Source organism: Bombina bombina, chromosome 2 (genome assembly GCF_027579735.1).
Source record: "Bombina bombina isolate aBomBom1 chromosome 2, aBomBom1.pri, whole genome shotgun sequence".
NCBI lineage: Eukaryota > Metazoa > Chordata > Amphibia > Anura > Bombinatoridae > Bombina > Bombina bombina.
The window spans coordinates 1,235,417,682-1,235,437,553 of NC_069500.1; the positions used below are offsets into that span (position 1 = coordinate 1,235,417,682).

At 38.1% G+C, this 19,872-nt stretch overlaps 1 protein-coding gene across 3 annotated transcripts in view; it reads left to right on the top strand.

Annotated features, from left to right (window-relative positions):
- The window catches only part of GUF1 (GTP binding elongation factor GUF1), a 250,370-nt gene that overhangs the window by 152,046 nt on the left and 78,452 nt on the right, over positions 1-19,872 (top strand). For all 3 annotated transcript variants that reach the window (XM_053703997.1, XM_053703999.1, XM_053703998.1), the window contains exons 13-15: positions 12,343-12,486; positions 17,538-17,671; positions 18,886-18,987. In XM_053703997.1, coding sequence (XP_053559972.1) covers positions 12,343-12,486; positions 17,538-17,671; positions 18,886-18,987 — 380 coding nt within the window. The remainder of the gene's footprint in view (positions 1-12,342; positions 12,487-17,537; positions 17,672-18,885; positions 18,988-19,872) is intronic.

Consider the following 19,872-nt stretch of genomic DNA (forward strand, 5'->3'; position numbering starts at 1 on the left):
TCCGAAGATACAAGTAAATCAGAGGACCAGAGACTCATTCCGTTGGTGGCTGTCCCTGGACAACCTGTCACAAGGGATGACCTTCCGCAGACCAGAGTGGGTCATTGTCACGACCGACGCCAGTCTGATGGGCTGGGGCGCGGTCTGGGGATCCCTGAAAGCTCAGGGTCTTTGGTCTCGGGTAGAATCTCTTCTACCGATAAATATTCTGGAACTGAGAGCGATATTCAATGCTCTCAAAGCTTGGCCTCAGCTAGCGAGGGCCAAGTTCATACATCAACCATCAGGGGGGAACAAGGAGTTCCCTAGCGATGGAAGAAGTGACCAAAATCATTCTATGGGCGGAGTCTCACTCCTGCCACCTGTCTGCTATCCACATCCCAGGAGTGGAAAATTGGGAAGCGGATTTTCTGAGTCGTCAGACATTGCATCCGGGGGAGTGGGAACTCCATCCGGAAATCTTTGCCCAAGTCACTCAACCGTGGGGCATTCCAGACATGGATCTGATGGCCTCTCGTCAGAACTTCAGAGTTCCTTACTACGGGTACAGATCCAGGGATCCCAAGGCGGCTCTAGTGGATGCACTAGTAGCACCTTGGACCTTCAAACTAGCTTATGTGTTCCCGCCGTTTCCTCTCATCCCCAGGCTGGTAGCCAGGATCAATCAGGAGAGGGCGTCGGTGATTTTGATAGCTCCTGCGTGGCCACGCAGGACTTGGTATGCAGATCTGGTGAATATGTCATCGGCTCCACCATGGAAGCTACCTTTGAGAGACCTTCTTGTTCTAGGTCCGTTCGACCCACTCCAGCTGACTGCTTGGAGATTGAACGCTTGATCTTATCAAAGCGAGGGTTCTCAGATTCTGTTATTAATACTCTTGTTCAGGCCTGAAAGCCTGTAACCAGAAAAATTACCACATAATTTGGTATATCTGTTGGTGTGAATCTGCAGGATTCCCTTGGGACAAGGTTAAGATTCCTAAGAGTCTATCCTTCCTTCGAGAAGGATTGGAAAAAGGATTATCTGCAAGTTCCTTGATGGGACAGATTTCTGCCTTGTCTGTGTTACTTCACAAAAAGCTGGCAGCTGTGCCAGATGTTCTAGCCTTTGTTCAGGCTCTGGTTAGAATCAAGCCTGTTTACAAAATTTTGACTCCTCCTTGGAGTCTCAACCTAGTTCTTTCAGTTCTTCAGGGGGTTCCGTTTGAACCCTTACATTCCGTTGATATTAAGTTATTATCTTGGAAAGTTTTGTTTTTGGTTGCAATTTCTTCTGCTAGAAGAGTTTCAGAATTATCTGCTCTGCAGTGTTCTTCTCCTTATCTGGTGTTCCATGCAGATAAGGTGGTTTTGCGTACTAAACCTGGTTTTCTTCCAAAAGTTGTTTCTAACAAAAACATTAACCAGGAGATAGTTGTGCCTTCTTTGTGTCCTAATCCAGTTTCAAAGAAGGAACGTTTGTTGCACAACTTGGATGTAGTTCGTGCTCTCAAATTTTACTTAGCAGCTACTAAGGATTTCAGACAAACTTTGTCTTTGTTTGTTGTTTATTCTGGTAAACGGAGAGGTCAAAAAGCAACTTCTACCTCTCTCTCCTTCTGGATTAAAAGCATTATCCGATTGGCTTATGAGACTGCCGGACGGCAGCCTTCTGAAAGAATCACAGCTCACTCCACTAGGGCTGTGGCTTCCACATGGGCCTTCAAGAACGAGGCTTCTGTTGATCAGATATGTAAGGCAGCGACTTGGTCTTCACTGCACACTTTTTCTAAATTTTACAAATTTGATACTTTTGCTTCTTCTGAGGCTATTTTTGGGAGAAAGGTTTTGCAAGCCGTGGTGCCTTCCATTTAGGTGACCTGATTTGCTCCCTCCCTTCATCCGTGTCCTAAAGCTTTGGTATTGGTTCCCACAAGTAAGGATGACGCCGTGGACCGGACACACCTATGTTGGAGAAAACAGAATTTATGTTTACCTGATAAATTACTTTCTCCAACGGTGTGTCCGGTCCACGGCCCGCCCTGGTTTTTTTAATCAGGTCTGATAATTTATTTTCTTTAACTACAGTCACCACGGTAACATATGGTTTCTCCTATGCAAATATTCCTCCTTAACGTCGGTCGAATGACTGGGGTAGGCGGAGCCTAGGAGGGATCATGTGACCAGCTTTGCTGGGCTCTTTGCCATTTCCTGTTGGGGAAGAGAATATCCCACAAGTAAGGATGACGCCGTGGACCGGACACACCGTTGGAGAAAGTAATTTATCAGGTAAACATAAATTCTGTTTTTTTTGTTTTTTTTTTTTACAAACAATGACCATAAACACACCTATAAATGTTTTATATGTATAATTTTACAAGAAAAGGGATAAATCCCACTCTTTGTTCATCCCCATTGGTATCCTGGTTTCTAGGTGATAGATTCAAAAGGCCTCTCTCTGCTTTAGCCTTTTGTCTCTATCACCCCCTCATCTATCTATTGGTATATATATTCAATTATTTGATATCTCAGTTGGCTTACTGAATGTCTAGCCTCCTTAAAGTGACATGCGACTGGCGATTTTTCATATCATTCCTAATATTTGATTTATGCTCAGTAATTCGATCTTTGACCCTTCTGGTCGTCTCTCCTACATAGAGCTTTGAACACGGACCTTTTAAGAATATAAATCACATGTTCTGTATCACAGGTAAAATAACCATTAATAATGAATTTCTTCCCTGTTCGAGGATGGAAAAAATAAGGACCACATATTAAAATATTACAATTAATACAACCCAAACAGGGAAAACATCCATTATTTTTAGTACCCAGTAGGGTCTGACTCTGTATTTTACTGGGGCTTACATTAGACTTAGTTATTTTGTCTCTAAGGCTTTTGGACCCTTTATTGGCTGCAATAGGGGTTTCTTAAATTCTGTCACTAATGGATTACTCTGTTGTAAGATGCTCCAATATTTATTGATGCTTTTCAAAGTTTTTGGGATTTGTTTGTTAAACTGTGAGACAAAGGTTATTCTATCCCTACTTTTCAGATCTTTTCTTTTAAACATTTGTTGCTAAAAGTGTAGTCCTAGGAATTTTCAATACTCGTTCTCTCTCCTTGTCAATCAGATCCTCTGGGTAGCCCCTATTTCTAAAAAGTGTTGCCATTTCTCTCAATCTGATATCCAATACATCAGTATTAGTGACAATTTTACGCACTCTAAGAAATTGGCTTTTAGGCAGTTAATTCTTTAAGGCTATGGGGTGTGAGCTCTCATAATGTAAAATATTATTTCTATCTACCTTTCTATATAGATCAATTTTAAGATCATTTGGTCCCTTGTATATCCTGGTGTCCAAAAAATTAATGGAATATTCACTGTATTCCAAAGTAAAACGAATACATTTAGTTGCACCATTTAAAGAAAATACGAAATCTAATAGGGTCCTAATGTCGCCCAGCCATACACCAAAAATATTGTCAATATAGCGCCACCAAGTGTCGCCATACTGAATAAATAGTACATTTTCATAAACAAAATGTTCTTCAAATGCATTCATGTATAAATTGGCATATGTAGGGGCGACGTTGGAACCCATAGCAGTTCCCTGTAACTGCAGGTAAAATTGGTCTTGAAATAGAAAAAAATTACAATGTAAAACAATTTCTAGTAAATAAATTATAAATTCAATTTCTTGTTGATTATACATTTTTGCTTGAGCCAATAAAGCTTTCACTACCCCAACACCAGACTAGAAACATCTAAACTATAAAAAATAAATTTGCCTGTTGGTAATTCCAAATTCTGCAATTTATTTAGAAAGTTCCCCGTATCTCTAATATAAGACTTGGATTTCTCTACAAAAGGTCTTAGGAGTCTGTCGAAATAAACTGCAATATTGGAAAAAATAAAGCCCACCCCTGACACAATTGGCCTGCCAGGGAGTTTATTTAGGTTCTTATGTACTTTTGGTAAAGTATAAAAAATAGCGATCCTAGGATTAGCAATAGTTAAGAATTTAGCAGTTTCCTTTGAAATTATATCATGTTTAATGGCTTTAGAAATGCAAGATTGTATTTCACGTTGTACTTTAAACAAAGGACTATAAACTATGGGTAAATATACCTCTCTGTCAGCCAACTGATGTTTAATTTCTTCAATATAATAGTCCCTGTTTAAAATAACGATAGCACCCCCCTTGTCAGCCTCCTTTAAAATAATCTTTTTATTTTTAGTTAAGGAATCCACAGCTTCTTTATTATGCTTAGTAAAATGATTTATTATTGGTTCTCTTGAGGTATAACAATTATGTCTCAATTTCTCAATATCCTGGGACACTAACTTAATATACACATCAATACTGGGGTAATATCTAGTTGGCAAAAACCCACTTTTATTTCTTAAGCCTAGACTACTCAAAGCTAAATTAGCCCCTTTGTTATTATCAAATTGATTAGTGTCCACAGTAGTGCTCAATGGATGTGGTGGAATCTCAGAAAAGAAAGATTTAAATTTTAAAGTCCTAAAGAACTGAAATAATTCTTGCTGTAATAAGAAAGTTACAGCTGGTTACCAGACAAAAGGACAGTCCTTTTTCTAATGTAGCAGTCTCTTCAGGTGTCGGTGTATACTGTGATATATTTACCACCAGCGCTTCCGCTGTGTGTGTCTGGGCCGGCTCTCTTTCTTTTGGTCTATTGCTCCTGCCACAGTATTTATTGTAGTGTTTGCCCCCTCTCCTGAGGTGACCTCATTTTCAGAGTCCCTTGTCGTGGAGTCTGAGGTAGTAACTGACCCATCTGAGTCTTTTCCAGGAAGCCGGTTTCTCCTCCGATACCAACAGGAAGTGTCACGTCTCTGACTTCCGGTTTTACTGGTCCACCACTGATAGACTTCCCCTCTGGTATAGTCTTGCTCATCTCTCTGGAATTTTATTCTCTTGCGCCCCTGAATGGAAACTTTCAATTCTGCAATGGTGGTATTCACCTCCTTGAGGAATTTATCCATATCATCTGTTGACCAGCCCGACCGTAATTCAGTCTCCAGATCTGCCAGTTCTGCATCAATAACAGAGTTCCTTCTGCAAATATGCAGGACTGATTGTGTCCAAAACGTTGCTGTTTTAACTTTGTTGCACTTTCAATAAATCTGGAGTTTTTTTGAAGTGGTGCTGCTGCCTCTGTCCTTTTTTTATAACATAATGGTCCCATATGTTTGTTATGCATTAAGGAAGCTTGGAAAGACAATTTATCTGCAGTTCCTATATTAAACTGCTGCCTGAGATAATGTGATTCTAATAAACATTTGCATGGAGGCTGATGCAGAAGTTCTAGCTCAATGTGTAAAGTCCACTATACCCCACTTATTATATGATATGGAGGATATTAATTCTGCAATAGGGGCATTGACAGAGATATTAATAAAGCTGATACACATAACCTCCATATTTATGAGCTTGTTTCTTCAACATCAGACTGATCATTTAATCATATCTCCATTACTCACAGATCCTGTGTAATGAACAATTCTTTATGCTTATAATCTATTGTTCTTAGCTTTAAAGCCACTCAGAACGTTTCTTCTCCCTTAGCATAATGTTTCTGTTCCAATCTCTTCTTTAATTCTCTTTAAGAAAAGAAGAAAAAAAAATACATGGCTTCTTGTGAAATACGTTTGGTGCACAAATTCTCTAAGGAGCCGATGTAAATCAGCACAATTTAATTCACAGGCATATTGGATAATAGTTTTAGTTAAAATATGCTCCTTTCAAGGATTTTGCATGCAGACACTGATATTTTTTCTTAATTTCCTTCAGCCATACACATTTGGATGGTTAGTCTAGAAAAAGTAATTTGTTAATCAGCCAAACGTGTTTTCTTGCGCACATTTAAGGCTTGTTGTCCTCTCCAGGGAAAAAAACTCTACACTTCACAATGTTTAGTGCATCAGATTGCTGGAAAGCATACATCTGTCTGTGCTAGGAAGAGTCAAATAAATGTTGTTTACAGTAATACATGTGGTAGGTGAGCAGAAAGCTTTTTTATTTTCAGATACAGGGTAATGCAGTTAATATATGTGATGGAATCATGTAGTATTGTGCTGTAAAAGAGGTTTGTCATTTGTTCCCCCCCCCCCCAAAGAATGCATGCAGTAGTTGCCTTTCCCATATATTAGGGTTTTCTACAAGCCAATATTTTTCTGCCTATTTCATCCTCTGTGTCTAAAGATTGAACAGAACAAAGCAGAGGTAGTAGATATTACTTCTGTGTACCCTTCTTGGACTCTTTCTGTATGTCCGGACTAGCTGATGTAAAGCGCACACTTTCACCAAGATGATGATGATAACAATAATATTATTACTGTTATTATCAATTATTTGCAAAGTACTTTCAAATCCTGTAGAGCTGTGTATGGCTACACAATAAAATTGATTAATGTTAAAAAAATAAATTAATAAAAGAAGAGGACCCTGTCAAAACATCTTAAAGTCTACAGATATGCAAGTCCTACAATGATGACAGCGAAGGAACCTCTATGGAAAAATTGACTTTCTGAGCCTAAGGTTTATAAAGTGTCTACATCGAGTTTGCAGTATTTTCTCTGCATGGATGTAGTTCTGTAGAAATTGCTTGGTTTATTGATGTACGTGCCTTTATGAATTCCTATATGATGGACTCTAGAAGTGTGCAGTAAGCTTTTTGATAGCTTACGTACATGGCTTTCATATATGTTCCTTGAAGATTTGAAGGTTTTTCCATTTTGAAACTTTATTTAAACTTCCCTTTGAAACTCATAATGAAGACATATTTCTTTCATGTAATTGGCAAGAGTCCATGAGCTAGTGACGTATGGGATATACAATCCTACCAGGAGGGGCAAAGTTTTCCAAACCTCAAAATGCCTATAAATACTCCCCTCACCACACCCACAATTCAGTTTTACAAACTTTGCCTCCTGTGGAGGTGGTGAAGTAAGTTTGTGCTAAGATTTCTACGTTGACAAGCGCTTCTCAGCATTGTTGAAGCCCGATTCCTCTCAGAGTACAGCGAATGACAGAGGGATGTGGAAAGTATCACCTATTGAATGCAATGATTTTCCTAACGGGGGTGTTTTTCATAGCTTCTCTTTTATCGGTCGTAGAGATTCACCTCCTACCTCCCTTTTCAGATCAACAATATACTCTCATATACCATTACCTCTACTGATAACTGTTTCAGTACTGGTTTGGCTATCTGCTATATGTGGATGGGTGTCTTTGGGTAAGTATGTTTTTATTACTTAAGACACCTCAGCTATGGTTTGGCACTTTATGCATTTATATAAAGTTCTAAATATATGTATTGTACTTATATTTGCCATGAGTCAGGTTCATGTATTTCCTTTTGTAGATTGTCAGTTTCATATTTGGGGAAAGTTAATATTAAGAAATATTTTTTTTACCTGGGGTCTAGTCTTTTTTTCAATTGACTACTTTGTTTCAAATTGCGGGCTGACTTAGGCTCGCGGGTGCGCCAAATGCTACACTTTATTGCGTCATTTTTGGCGCAAGAATTTTTTGGCGCGAAAGGCACGTCCGTTGACGCAAGTTCATCATTTCCGGGGCTGTAATTGACGCAGAGGTTTCACACAGGGTTGCGTCGTTAGTGACGCGAGTGTGTCATTTCCGGACATGGTTGGCGGCAATTTTGATATTATCAAAATTGATGTTAGATCCATGTCTTTAGCTATTTTAGCTTGAAGAGCTTTATGGCTTAAATCTTGGAATGCTAATATGACATCTAAGTCTAGATTACTATCTCTTTCTTCCCAAGGTAATAATTTATTTGGTTCTCAGTTGGATTCTATTATTTCAACTGTTACTGGGGGGAAGGGAGTTTTTTTTGCCTCGGGATAAAAAACCTAAGGGTAAATCTAAGGCTTCTAATCGTTTTCGTTCCTTTCGTCAAAATAAGGAACAAAAACCTAATCCTTCCCCCAAGGAAACTGTTTCCAATTGGAAGCCTTCCTCAAATTGGAATAAATCCAAGCCTTTTAAGAAACCAAAGTCAGACCCTAAGTCCGCATGAAGGTGCGGCCCTCATTCCAGCTCAGCTGGTAGAGGGCAGATTAAGGTTTTTCAAGGATGTTTGGGCAAATTCTGTCCAAAATCAATGGATTCAGAGCATTGTCTCTCAGGGGTACCGGATAGGATTCAGAGTAAGACCTCCTGTGAGAAGATTTTTTCTCTCATGCATCCCAGTAAATCCAGTAAAAGCTCCGGCTTTCCTGAAGTGTGTTTCAGACCTGGAGGTTTCAGGGGTAATCATGCCAGTTCCTTTTCAGGAACAAGGTCTGGGGTTTTATTCAAATCTATTCATTGTCCCAAAGAAAGAAAATTCATTCAGACCAGTTCTGGATCTGAAAATTTTGAATAGTTATGTAAGAGTACCAACTTTCAAGATAGTGACTATAAGGACTATTCTGCCTTTTGTTCAGCAAGGACATTATATGTCTACAATAGACTTGCAGGATGCTTACCTTCATATTTCAATTTATCCAGAACATTATCAGTTCCTGAGATTCTCTTTTCTAGACAAGCATTACCAGTTTGTTGCTCTTCCATTTGGCATAGCCACAGCTCCAAGAATCTTTTCAAAGGTTCTGGGTGCCCTACTCTCTGTAATCAGAGAACAGGGTATTGCTGTGTTTCCTTATTTGGACGATATCTTGGTACTAGCTCAGTCTTTACGTTCTGCAGAATCTCACACAAATCAACTAGTGTTGTTTCTTCGAAAACATGGTTGGAGGATCAATTTACCAAAAATTTTCTTGATTCCTCAGACAAGGGTCATTTTTTAGGTTTCCAGATAGATTCGGTGTCCATGACTCTTGTCTCTAACAGACAAGAGACATCTGAAATTGGTTGCAGAATGTCGGCACCTTCAGTCTCAGTCATTCCCTTCAGTGGCTATGTGCATGGAAGTTTTAGGCCTCATGACTGCAGCATCGGACGCGATTCCTTTTGATCGTTTTCACATGAGACCTCTCCAGCTTTGTATGCTGAATCAATGGTGCCGGGGTTATACAAAGATATCACAATTTATATCCTCAAATCCCAATGTTCGACACTCTCTGACGTGGTGGTTAAATCACCAGCATTTAGTTCAAGGGGCCTCTTTTGTTCGGCCGACTTGGACTGTGATCACAACAGATGTGAGTCTTTCAGGTTGGGGAGCTGTCTGGGGATCTCTGACAGCACAAGGGGTTTGGAAATCTCAAGAGGCGAGATTACCAATCAATATTTTAGAACTCCTTGCAATTCTCAGAGCTCTTCAGTTTTGGCCTCTGTTGAAGAGAGAACCGTTCATTTGTTTTCAGACTGACAATATTACAACGGTGGCATATGTCAATCATCAGGGTGGGACTCACAGTCCCCAAGCTATGAAAGCAGTATCTCGGATACTTGTTTGGGCGGAATCCAGCTCCTGTCTAATTTCTGCGGTTCATATCCCAGGTGTAGACAATTGGGAGGAGGATTATCTCAGCCGTCAGACTTTACATCCAGGGGAGTGGTCTCTCCATCCGGATGTGTTTTTTCAGGTTGTTCAGATGTGGGGTCTTCCAGAAATCGATCTGATGGCTTCTCATCTAAACAAGAAACTTCCCAGATACCTGTCCAGGTCCAGGCATTCTCAGGCGGAAGCAGTGGATGTGCTGACACTTCCTTGGTGTTATCAACCTGCTTATATCTTCCCGCCTCTAGTTCTTCTTCTAAGAGTGATCTCCAAAATCATCATGAAACAATCATTTGTGTTGCTGGTGGCTCCAGCATGGCCCCACAGGTTTTGGTATGCGGATCTTGTTCGGATGTCCAGTTGCCAACCTTGGCCACTTCCGTTAAGGCCGGACCTACTGTCTCAAGGTCCGTTTTTCCATCAGGATCTCAAATCATTAAATTTGAAGGTATGGAAATTGAACGCTTAGTGCTAAGTCATAGAGGTTTCTCTGACTCAGTAATTAATACTATGTTACAAGCTCGTATATCTGTCTCTAGGAAGATTTATTATCGAGTTTGGAAGACTTATATTTCATGGTTTTCTTCTCATAAATTCTCTTGGCATTCTTTTAGAATTCCTAGAATTTTACAGTTTCTTCAGGATGGTTTGGATAAAGGTTTGTCTGCAAATACTTTGAAGGGACAAATCTCTGCTCTTTCTGTTTTATTTCACAGAAAGATTGCTACTCTTCCTGATATTCACTGTTTTGTTCAGGCTTTAGTTCGTATTAAGCCTGTCATTAAATCAATTTCTCCTCCTTGGAGTCTTAATTTGGTTTTGAGGGCGTTACAGGCTCCTCCATTTGAGCCTATGCACTCTTTGGACTGGACATTAAACTACTTTCTTGGAAAGTGTTGTTCCTTTTGGACATCTCTTCTGCTAGAAGAGTTTCTGAGCTTTCTGCTCTTTCTTGTAAATCTCCTTTTCTGATTTTTTATTAGGATAAGGCGGTTTTGCGGACTTCATTTAAGTACTTACCTAAGGTTGTGAATTCTAACAACATTAGTAGATAAATTGTTGTCCCTTCCTTGTTTCCTAATCCTAAGAATTCTTTGGAAAAATCCTTACATTCTTTGGATGTGGTGAGAGCTTTGAAATATTATGTTGAAGCTACTAAAGATTTCAGAAAGACTTCTAGTCTATTTGTTATATTCTCTGGTTCTAGGAAAGGTCAGAAGGCTTCTGCTATTTCCTTGGCTTCTTGGTTAAAGCTTTTGATTCATCAAGCTTATTTAGAATCAGGTCAGGTCCCGCCTCAGAGAATTACAGCTCATTCTACTAGATCAGTCTCCACTTCATGGGCTTTTAAGAATGAAGCTTCAGTTGATCAGATTTGCAAAGCGGCAACTTGGTCCTCTTTGCATACATTTACTAAATTCTACCATTTTGATGTATATGCTTCTTCAGAAGCAGTTTCTGGTAGAAAAGTTCTTCAGGCAGCTGTTTCAGTTTGATTCTTCTGCTGATGTTTTAAGTTTTTCTTTTCTTCATGAGTATAACTTATATTTTGGGTTGTGGATTAATTTTTCAGCATATGGCTGTTGTTTATTTTTATCCCTCCCTCTCTAGTAACTCTTGTGTGGAGTTCCACATCTTGGGTATTTGATATCCCATACGTCACTAGCTCATGGACTCTTGCCAATTACATGAAAGAAAACATAATTTATGTAAGAACTTAACTGATAAATTCATTTCTTTCATATTGGCAAGAGTCCATGAGGCCCACCCTTTTCTTATGGTGGTTATGATTTTTTTGTATAAAGCACAATTATTTCCAGATTCCTTTGTTGATGCTTTTTACTCCTTTCTTTATCACCCCACTACTTGGCTATTCGTTAAACTGAATTGTGGGTGTGGTGAGGGGTGTATTTATAGGCATTTTGAGGTTTGGGAAACTTTGCCCCTCCCGGTAGGATTGTATATCCCATATGTCACTAGCTCATGGACTCTTGCCAATATGAAAGAAATTAATTTATCAGGTAAGTTCTTACATAAATTATCTTTTTCCCTGGCTATTAGCTCAAGTAGACATGTAGCAGAGTGGCATGTGATGTCTTCACATTTCTACTATTTCAATTTTCACCAGGAATAAATGTTGCTTATCTACTGCCTGAGTTTTAAAGAAGAATTTAAGTTTAATACCTCTCTAGACATTTTGGTGTCCCTTATTTTGCATTATATTTAAAACATGTGGCACCCTTTATATGCCAGTATTGTATGCCACCTCAGATTCATAGCTGTATATGGTCTTTATGCCCGGTATATGCCATCACATAAGACTCCAGTCCAAGGAGGGTCCATAACCTATTATTTCTGAATCAGACTTTAGATCACATTCATGTTCGCTTTGGCTCCTTTGAGTTCATATTTTGGCAACATTAAACCCCCTAGATCAGAAGCATCATGTATTCAGAAACTACCTTATTTATATCTACAAAAGAACCTCTGTAAGATAAATGTCCTTTGTGATTCTCTTCTGGCTCGCATCACAGCTACATTTTTTCCATATCCCCTGTAGCACATTGATTAAGGGGCACAGGGTCTAGTTGCTGTATGCATTTATAAACATGATAGTTAAACATAAAGGAGTGACATTGCCCATATAAGCAGTAGGGTGGAGCACCAAAGCCAAGACAAAGCAAGACCCACACCCTTTATTGGCAGCATAGTGGGAGGTGATTTGTTGAATCATTTTTAATTGGTGATGAGTTGCATGTTTAAAAGTTAAATCCTTTTTTTTTTTTAATCTGCTTTCTTTTTGTCTTGAAGTTTTTGTTTTTTCAAGGTAGTTCAAGGATGGTGTTTTTTTGTTTTTGCAGGAATATGGAGAGGAAGTGATTACTATAGTAAACCCTGCAGAATTTCCCGATAAGTGTCACATTTCAGAGTATCTTGAGCCTATGGTACAGGGTACCATCATTTCACCTGATGAATATATTGGAAAGATAATGGCTCTGTGCCTGGTAAGCATACTTTTTATATTTATAGTGAAAATCCTAAACCTGAAATGTATAGAAAGAATCGCTGTCTCGTTTCTTAGACATTTAATTTGAGATCTTAATAATGCTTCTATATCATTGTGTACGTATTGTACATTTTGCTTAATCAGGAAATACATCTAATAGTTTGTAATTTTTAAGCATGAGAAAAAGGCACATATAAGTAGGTCTAGTATGAATATGCCAAGGGTACTCTTATTATATTAAACACTTGCCTGTGTGAGGGAAATACATTTAATGCTATGTCTAAGCTGAAATGGTGGTTTCAGTTTAATCCTTCATTCTAGTCAGATATTTAAAACGCATTTCCATTTTGATGCCATGTGTCCTTTTTGCTTAAAAAATAGTGTTACAGCTCTGGGTTGTTTGTAACTGAAGGGTTGTCCCTAATCCAAGTTAATCCTGACATCCTGTGTTAACCAGTGGGTCTTTGTCCTTCAGGTAGAGTCTTCTTCTGATAACTGCTTTTATTTTCTCTGAATAAAGAGCAGCACATAAGAGAAGTCTTTAGTTACTCCAACTAGGGGTCATCGTTCCCTAAAATATGCACTCCCTTTATGAATATTACTTGTAAGAAGGTAGATTGTTTCTTGCATCGACAATCTTTTTATTCAAACAAACTTCAATATCAAATTAATTTCCTATTAAAATCAGAATATATTGGTGTGGAGACATTCTCAGTTTTTCTATGCATTCATCTTTCAAATTAGATTTTTTTTTTGGGGGGTGTAAAAATAAAATGTAAGGGAAAGGCCGGTCAATGTATCAAGTTTGTATGCTCCAGAAACGCTAAAATGCATCAATGTATAGAGCCAAACAGTTTGCTTATAATGTGATAAGATGTATTGTTATTGTGAAGAAAGAAGTTTGAATTTTTTTATTGCAAGAAAAATTCCACCTTAATCTGACTAATTTACGGTGAGTGAATACTTAAACTGACAGGAAACCCCCAAAAATGTAATTCCTGATTCACATAGAACATAAAATTTAAATTTTCAAATTTACTTTTATTAACTACTAGTGGTGAAGCCCGTGTACACGGGCCATTTTCTTTATTGCAGCTATCCTACACGCGCTCCCGCCTGGCCACGCCCCACACCGTCCGCACTCCCGCCTGGCTACGCCCCACACCAGCCTGGCCATGACCCACACCGGCTGCACTCCCGTCTGGCCATGTCCCATCATGCCCTGTCACGCCCACTTCTGTCTGACCACGCCCCCCAATGAACTTTCAACTGACGACGGAGACGGACGCATTACAAATGCGTTTATAGTGTAGATGTTTCATTCTCTTGCTACTCTTAAGGAGCATTGCGCTTCTGGTAGCTAGCTGAACACACCTAGTTAGCCAATCATAAGAGACAAATTTTTGCAAGCAACCATCACTACCTAGCTCCCACTAGTGTAGGATATATGCGTATTTATATTCAACAATGGATACCAAGAACACAAAGCACATTTGAAAAGAGAAGCGATTTAAAATTGTCTTTAAATTGCATACTCTATTTTGTTTCTTGCAACTTTAATTCTGACAATCCTATCCCTTTAAATACTACTTTGTGTTTGTCTCTTTAGTCTACATGTTGGAAGTGAAAACTGTTGAAGACTGAAAAAAGATGCAGAAGCAGTCAAACAATAGCTGAACCTTAAAGGGGCATGAACCCCACATAGTTTTCTTTCATGATTCAGATTCATTTTAAACAACTTTCAATTTGACTTATATAATCAAATTTGCTTAATTCACTTGGTATCCTTTGGAAAAGCAATGCACTACTGGGAGGTAGCTGAACACTTCAGGTGAGCCAATGTCAAGAAGCATATGTGTTTAACCCAATCACCAGCTAGCTTTCAGACTAGATTTCGTTGGATTACGAAGATTACTTGCAGGTAACGCTCATACCGGAGCTTTAACAAAACGGAACTCTAGGTTGCGGCCTTTTCATCAGTCTTTCTTCTAACCCCCCAGGCCCCCCATGTGGCGAAGACATCTGTTATGTATTTGCGGAAGAGGAAGGAAAGATTCCACAGGTAGATGCCAGTCTTTCTCAACTAGAGCCGAGAGCCAGACATGTTGATGTAGCCCACATTAGTGATCGAGCTGACCCCAACGGTACAAAGGAGCACATACCATCAATTTCTGTGTTGGCCGAGAGGGATGCGGCCGATCCCTTAGAGCGAAGCGCAAGAAGCTCAGTACAATATGGGGTAGCTCTAATCTTTGGCAACAGATGGAAAAGTCCCGTAGTATATAGGAGAAGTCGGGTCTCAGTACAATGGATTGCTCAGGATTCAAATATACTCACCCGGAGGTCCGTCGTCATGGCTATGTTCACAGCTGCTCCTCCCAATGTCGATCCCCAGCATATCAGAGGTAAATACACCTCTGATACAATCTCCTTCGCAGCTCTCATGGGGCACCAGAACCCCAGTCAGACTAGGGAACCTCTCCAGCTGGAGCCAATCCGAATCTTACAGAGAGATGGGGTAGGCTAAGCTGGTGTGGCCACACTCATGGTTGGGCAGCTCTCATCTCTTGTGTCACAGTGTTTGGAAGCTGCCGGACTTTAAAACACCTCTAAGACATACATCACAGTGTTGACCTGACTCTTATGTATCTCGGGTGATGGCTCTTTGTCAGATGCGATTTATGATTCTTCACTCTGTATGCTATGTGTTATTGAATCTCACTTGGGGGTGCATCTCTTGTAGAAGCTAATGGGTTTACTTAGATATAATGGTATACACTCAAACCTTCTACTGTGAACCTGGTATATCACATATAACTTGGAGCCCCTAAACTGTAGGCAAGGGAAGTGTTACTGAGATGTCCTGCTTACTGTATACCTCGCCTTTTAAATACATTTCAGGGGTATGACCCTAATTCATGTTATCTCATTCTTTATAGTGAGTTGCACAGGTGTGTATATATATATATATATATATATATATATATATATATATATATATATATATATATATATATATATATATATTGAGGCACATACGTGTGATCTTGGACATGTCTTATCAACAACTGCATTTAGGTCACATTTATTCTAGCTACTTTCAGTAGCTTCATCCTAAGCTGCACAAGCCCTAGATACTGTTTTATAGGACAAGATGGTCCTCAGAGTTCTCCTCCCCCTGGTTTAGTTTATGATACCATGATAACATTTTCAATCAGTGAATAGCGAACTAACCTACAATAGCCACCCACTTTATATTTGTACTACATGTCTTATAGTCCTGGTATGTGGATTTTAGCTCATGCAGACTGCTTACAAATAATAGTATCTTGTTAAAGTTATTCGCAAGCCTGGTTCATTTAGTTCAACTTTAAGCGGTGCTTACCTGCTGAAAAACTTATAACCCCTTGGTGTTTGTGGTCACTATAGGGCCTTTGATAAGACTAACGTAATTTACCAGTTTGACCTATATCACATGTCTCACATGATGTCGGCTAATTAGTCTTCCAAGAAAGATGTTAAAGATATATCATATACCTATATCTTTGCTATATATATTCTCTTAGCTCTCCTCACTGACATATGAGTTTGTTTAAAGTCCAAAAGTGACTTCTCGTAAAAATATGGAGAGTATATAATAGAAAATGGAGATTTCTTATCTATATGTCCATTATATTTGCTCTTACGTTAACTTATTTTTATACTTGTATCTTACTGACCAAATTATTTCCTATATGCTTACCTCTAATGGTGCTTTGCAACCTGAATACGTTTTTTTTTATTTTTTGGCTGTGAATGGACATACTTATTATTATGCTGTTATTACTAAAAATCTCAATAAAAGATAATTATATAAAAAAAAAAAGTGCATGCTCTACCTGAATCATAAAAGTTTAATTTTGAATTGACTGTCCCTTTAAGAAAATATGTGATTGTACTTTATGTAAATATATCTAGCATTCTTCTTATAATACTGAACTGTGTGCTTTCTCTCTTTTATTCTTTGCATTTAAAATGAACCCAACACATTCAGGGCTGAACAGCCTTTTATAGAGATTGAACAAATGGCCAAGAAGTTATAGAAATTGCGTTTGCTTCAGATTATGTTTTAGAAAAGCTTTGCTTTGATATTTTGTTACTGTGGGAATGATTATTAGCTTGTGTTGAGTAAAGCTATAACTTATTTGATAAACAAAACGGCTTATGGGCTAAATGAAAATTAACCATACTGTTTGCATTAGGTTCAAAGTAGACGTGTACCATATGAGCCTCAAAATTCTGCCTTGGCATTTATCTGTCTACCCCCATAATCTGCCAGACTATAACTGGCGCAATTGTGCATTGCTGCTTTTCCGTTATGTGCGCTGTTGTGCATGGTATGCTTTCATTTGTGGATCCCATACACACACATATTGCAAACTATTCAAGTTAAGCTAGTCTCACTGTGCTTATATGTACATCAATGCTGTAAGATGGCTACCCTATGGACATAGCTAAGCAACCATACAGCACCCGAGAGCATGACAGGATTTCTGCCCCATGGCTCTTTACTAAACCGATCTTACAGCACCAGTGAGCACAACAATGCTGTCAGTATACACTAAGGAATGTATCCTCTGCAACCCTCAACTGAACTAGAAAGTTAGTGCTGTAGCACAGCATACCTGTAAGCTGATCTAGCCTGCTTGTAGGTAGCTATATGCCTGCATACAAGGCAGTACAGATAATTAGCTCACATCATATACTGCTGTATAGGTTTTGAGTAAATCTATATGATATGAGAATATCTTCTCACATGAATGCCCAAAAGTTCAGTCTTTTAAGCTATTGTACTAGCTTCTAGATCTTTAAAACATTGTCAAGCCTTGGTGCACTTTTAAATAAAAAGGAGATATGTGTACTAAATTATTGAAGCACACGACATTACTTATATATATTTATTTTTGTATTTGCTCAAATTACTGTATTTATTTTAATATTTGTTTATTGTAGTTGTATGTTATGGAAAATGGTAACTTATTGCTCGTTTTAATTTGTATTTTTAATTAGTCCCGACGAGGAGTTCAAAAGAGCATGGTGTACATAGATGAACATAGAGTCATGATGAAATACCTGTTGCCTTTAAATGAAATAGTGGTGGATTTTTATGATGGCCTAAAATCATTATCATCTGGATATGCAAGGTAAACACAGCCCTTATGATTTTAATTGGATAGCAATAGTGACATTTTTTTATTTTTTGGTTTGAAAACCAGAGTATCAGATACCTACAGGTAAAGAGGCAGGTATCTTAAAAAAAAAAAAAAAGCAGAGAGATAATTTGTTAGATATTAGATGGGAAAACTAAAAAATTAATCTTTATACATACACACACACACACACACACACATATATACACACACAATTTTTTTTTGTTTTCTAGTTGCTAATTATATATATATATATATATATATATATATATATATATATATATATATATATATATATATATATATATATATATATATATATATATATAATAGTAGCAAGAACTAGCACTCGCTGGACTTTTTCAAACACCAAAAAGTTTTAATGTGACGTTTTGGAGACAAAGTATCCCCTTCCTTAGACGTCTGAGGAAGGGGATACTTTGTCTCCAAACGTCACATTAAAACTTTTTGGTGTTTGAAAAAGTCCAGCGAGTGCTAGTTCTTGCTACTATTAGCCACTAGCACCCTGGCTGCTGAACCGTTGAAGTGAGAGTGCTCATCTTGGCTATATATATATATATATATATATATATATATATATATATCAGTAGCAAAAAGGATAAGTTATGTATTTATTAAACCAAGCTCAATGTATTTGGGGGCCAATGGCCAAGTGTTCCCCATTGGAGATGCTTGAACTAAGTGCTCCGGAACTGGAAGTTACATTTACCCAAGTAGTAGTGCATGGTGGGAGTTGTAGCCCACCATAGACCTACACAGTTGTCTATTTATCTTATGAGTGCCAAGTGAAGTGATCATTCTGGAACTGTATAAAGATGTAAATAGTGACATTTATCCAAGCAGTGTATGGTGGAGTCTACACTGGACACTCGTCTTTATCTGGTGAGTGCCTATATAGAACATCAACTAGTTACACCTCTTAGAACCCTAAAATAAAAATTGACAGTCCAAATTAATGGTTTACCTATTAAACAAGGGAGGGCCAGATGAAACTATCATAAGGGCCGCATATGGCCCCAGGGCCAGTACTTTGAGACCACTGCTTTTAACAAAAGACCGAACATATAGGTTGTGATTATATTCCTAATGAAAAATATTTAATTAAAAAAGTATTGTCACTTCATATGAATAAGATAATGCCACATTTTACACTTTAATAAATAGCATTTAATTTTTTTCTGTTTTAGTTTTGATTATGAAGATGCAGGTTATCAACCAGCTGACCTTGTGAAAATGGATATTCTGTTAAATGGACGTCCTGTGGAAGAACTGGTGACCATTGCACACAAGTAAGTTTGGAAAAGACTATTTTTCTCAATTTTCTTAACAGCATATTATCTTCCTCTTTTTTAGCAAACATAATGTGTGAAAGGAGATACACTCCAGAACCTTATAACCAATAGATGTTCACATGAGTGCATCATGCTTACATTGTACAGTAGTAAAATCTTCAAAATCATTCAATTGTGTTTCATTTAACCCAGTTGTAGAAGCTTTCACGTCTTTTAACTGTAACTCAGTAGTAAGCTTTCCTGATGCACACTAAATACAGGTAGGTAATATGTCTTTATTTTTATTGCTGTCATAATTCAGAAGGTGGGGCTATGACTCCTACATGAGTTATTATTGTTTAGATATAAATGCATGTCTCTTTCTTATGGAAGGTTTTCTTATGTGGAGGTATTATGTTTTAGTTTCTAATATTTGGGTATTAAATCAACTCTCACATTTACATCTGTGTAATAATAAAATGTAATGTTTCATCATACCACAAAGAGAACGCCAAATATAATTAAAGCATCAGGTGCAAACATAAATGTAGGTTTCATCCATTCATTGTCGGCTTTTGTCACACCCTCCTTTTTCTCTTGGGTCACTTTATCTCACCTGAATCCCAAATCTCAAAAACTTGTTGGCATGGAGAGAAATAATTAGCTTAGTGCATTATAGTGTAAAGTAAGTGTCTCTTCTTGACTTAAATCATATTAGTGATCTCCCCTTAATGAAATACACAGTTCTCAAGGTCAGGAGGGATCTTGTAATACTCACCAGACCAGAAAGCTTTAGAGAATCAAGGCCTCTTAAGACCATCTTTATGATATCCTTTTATTGCCTGTAATATGCAATGTGTGATGTTACAGGGTCTTTTTAGATAAATAATTACATCTTTCTAG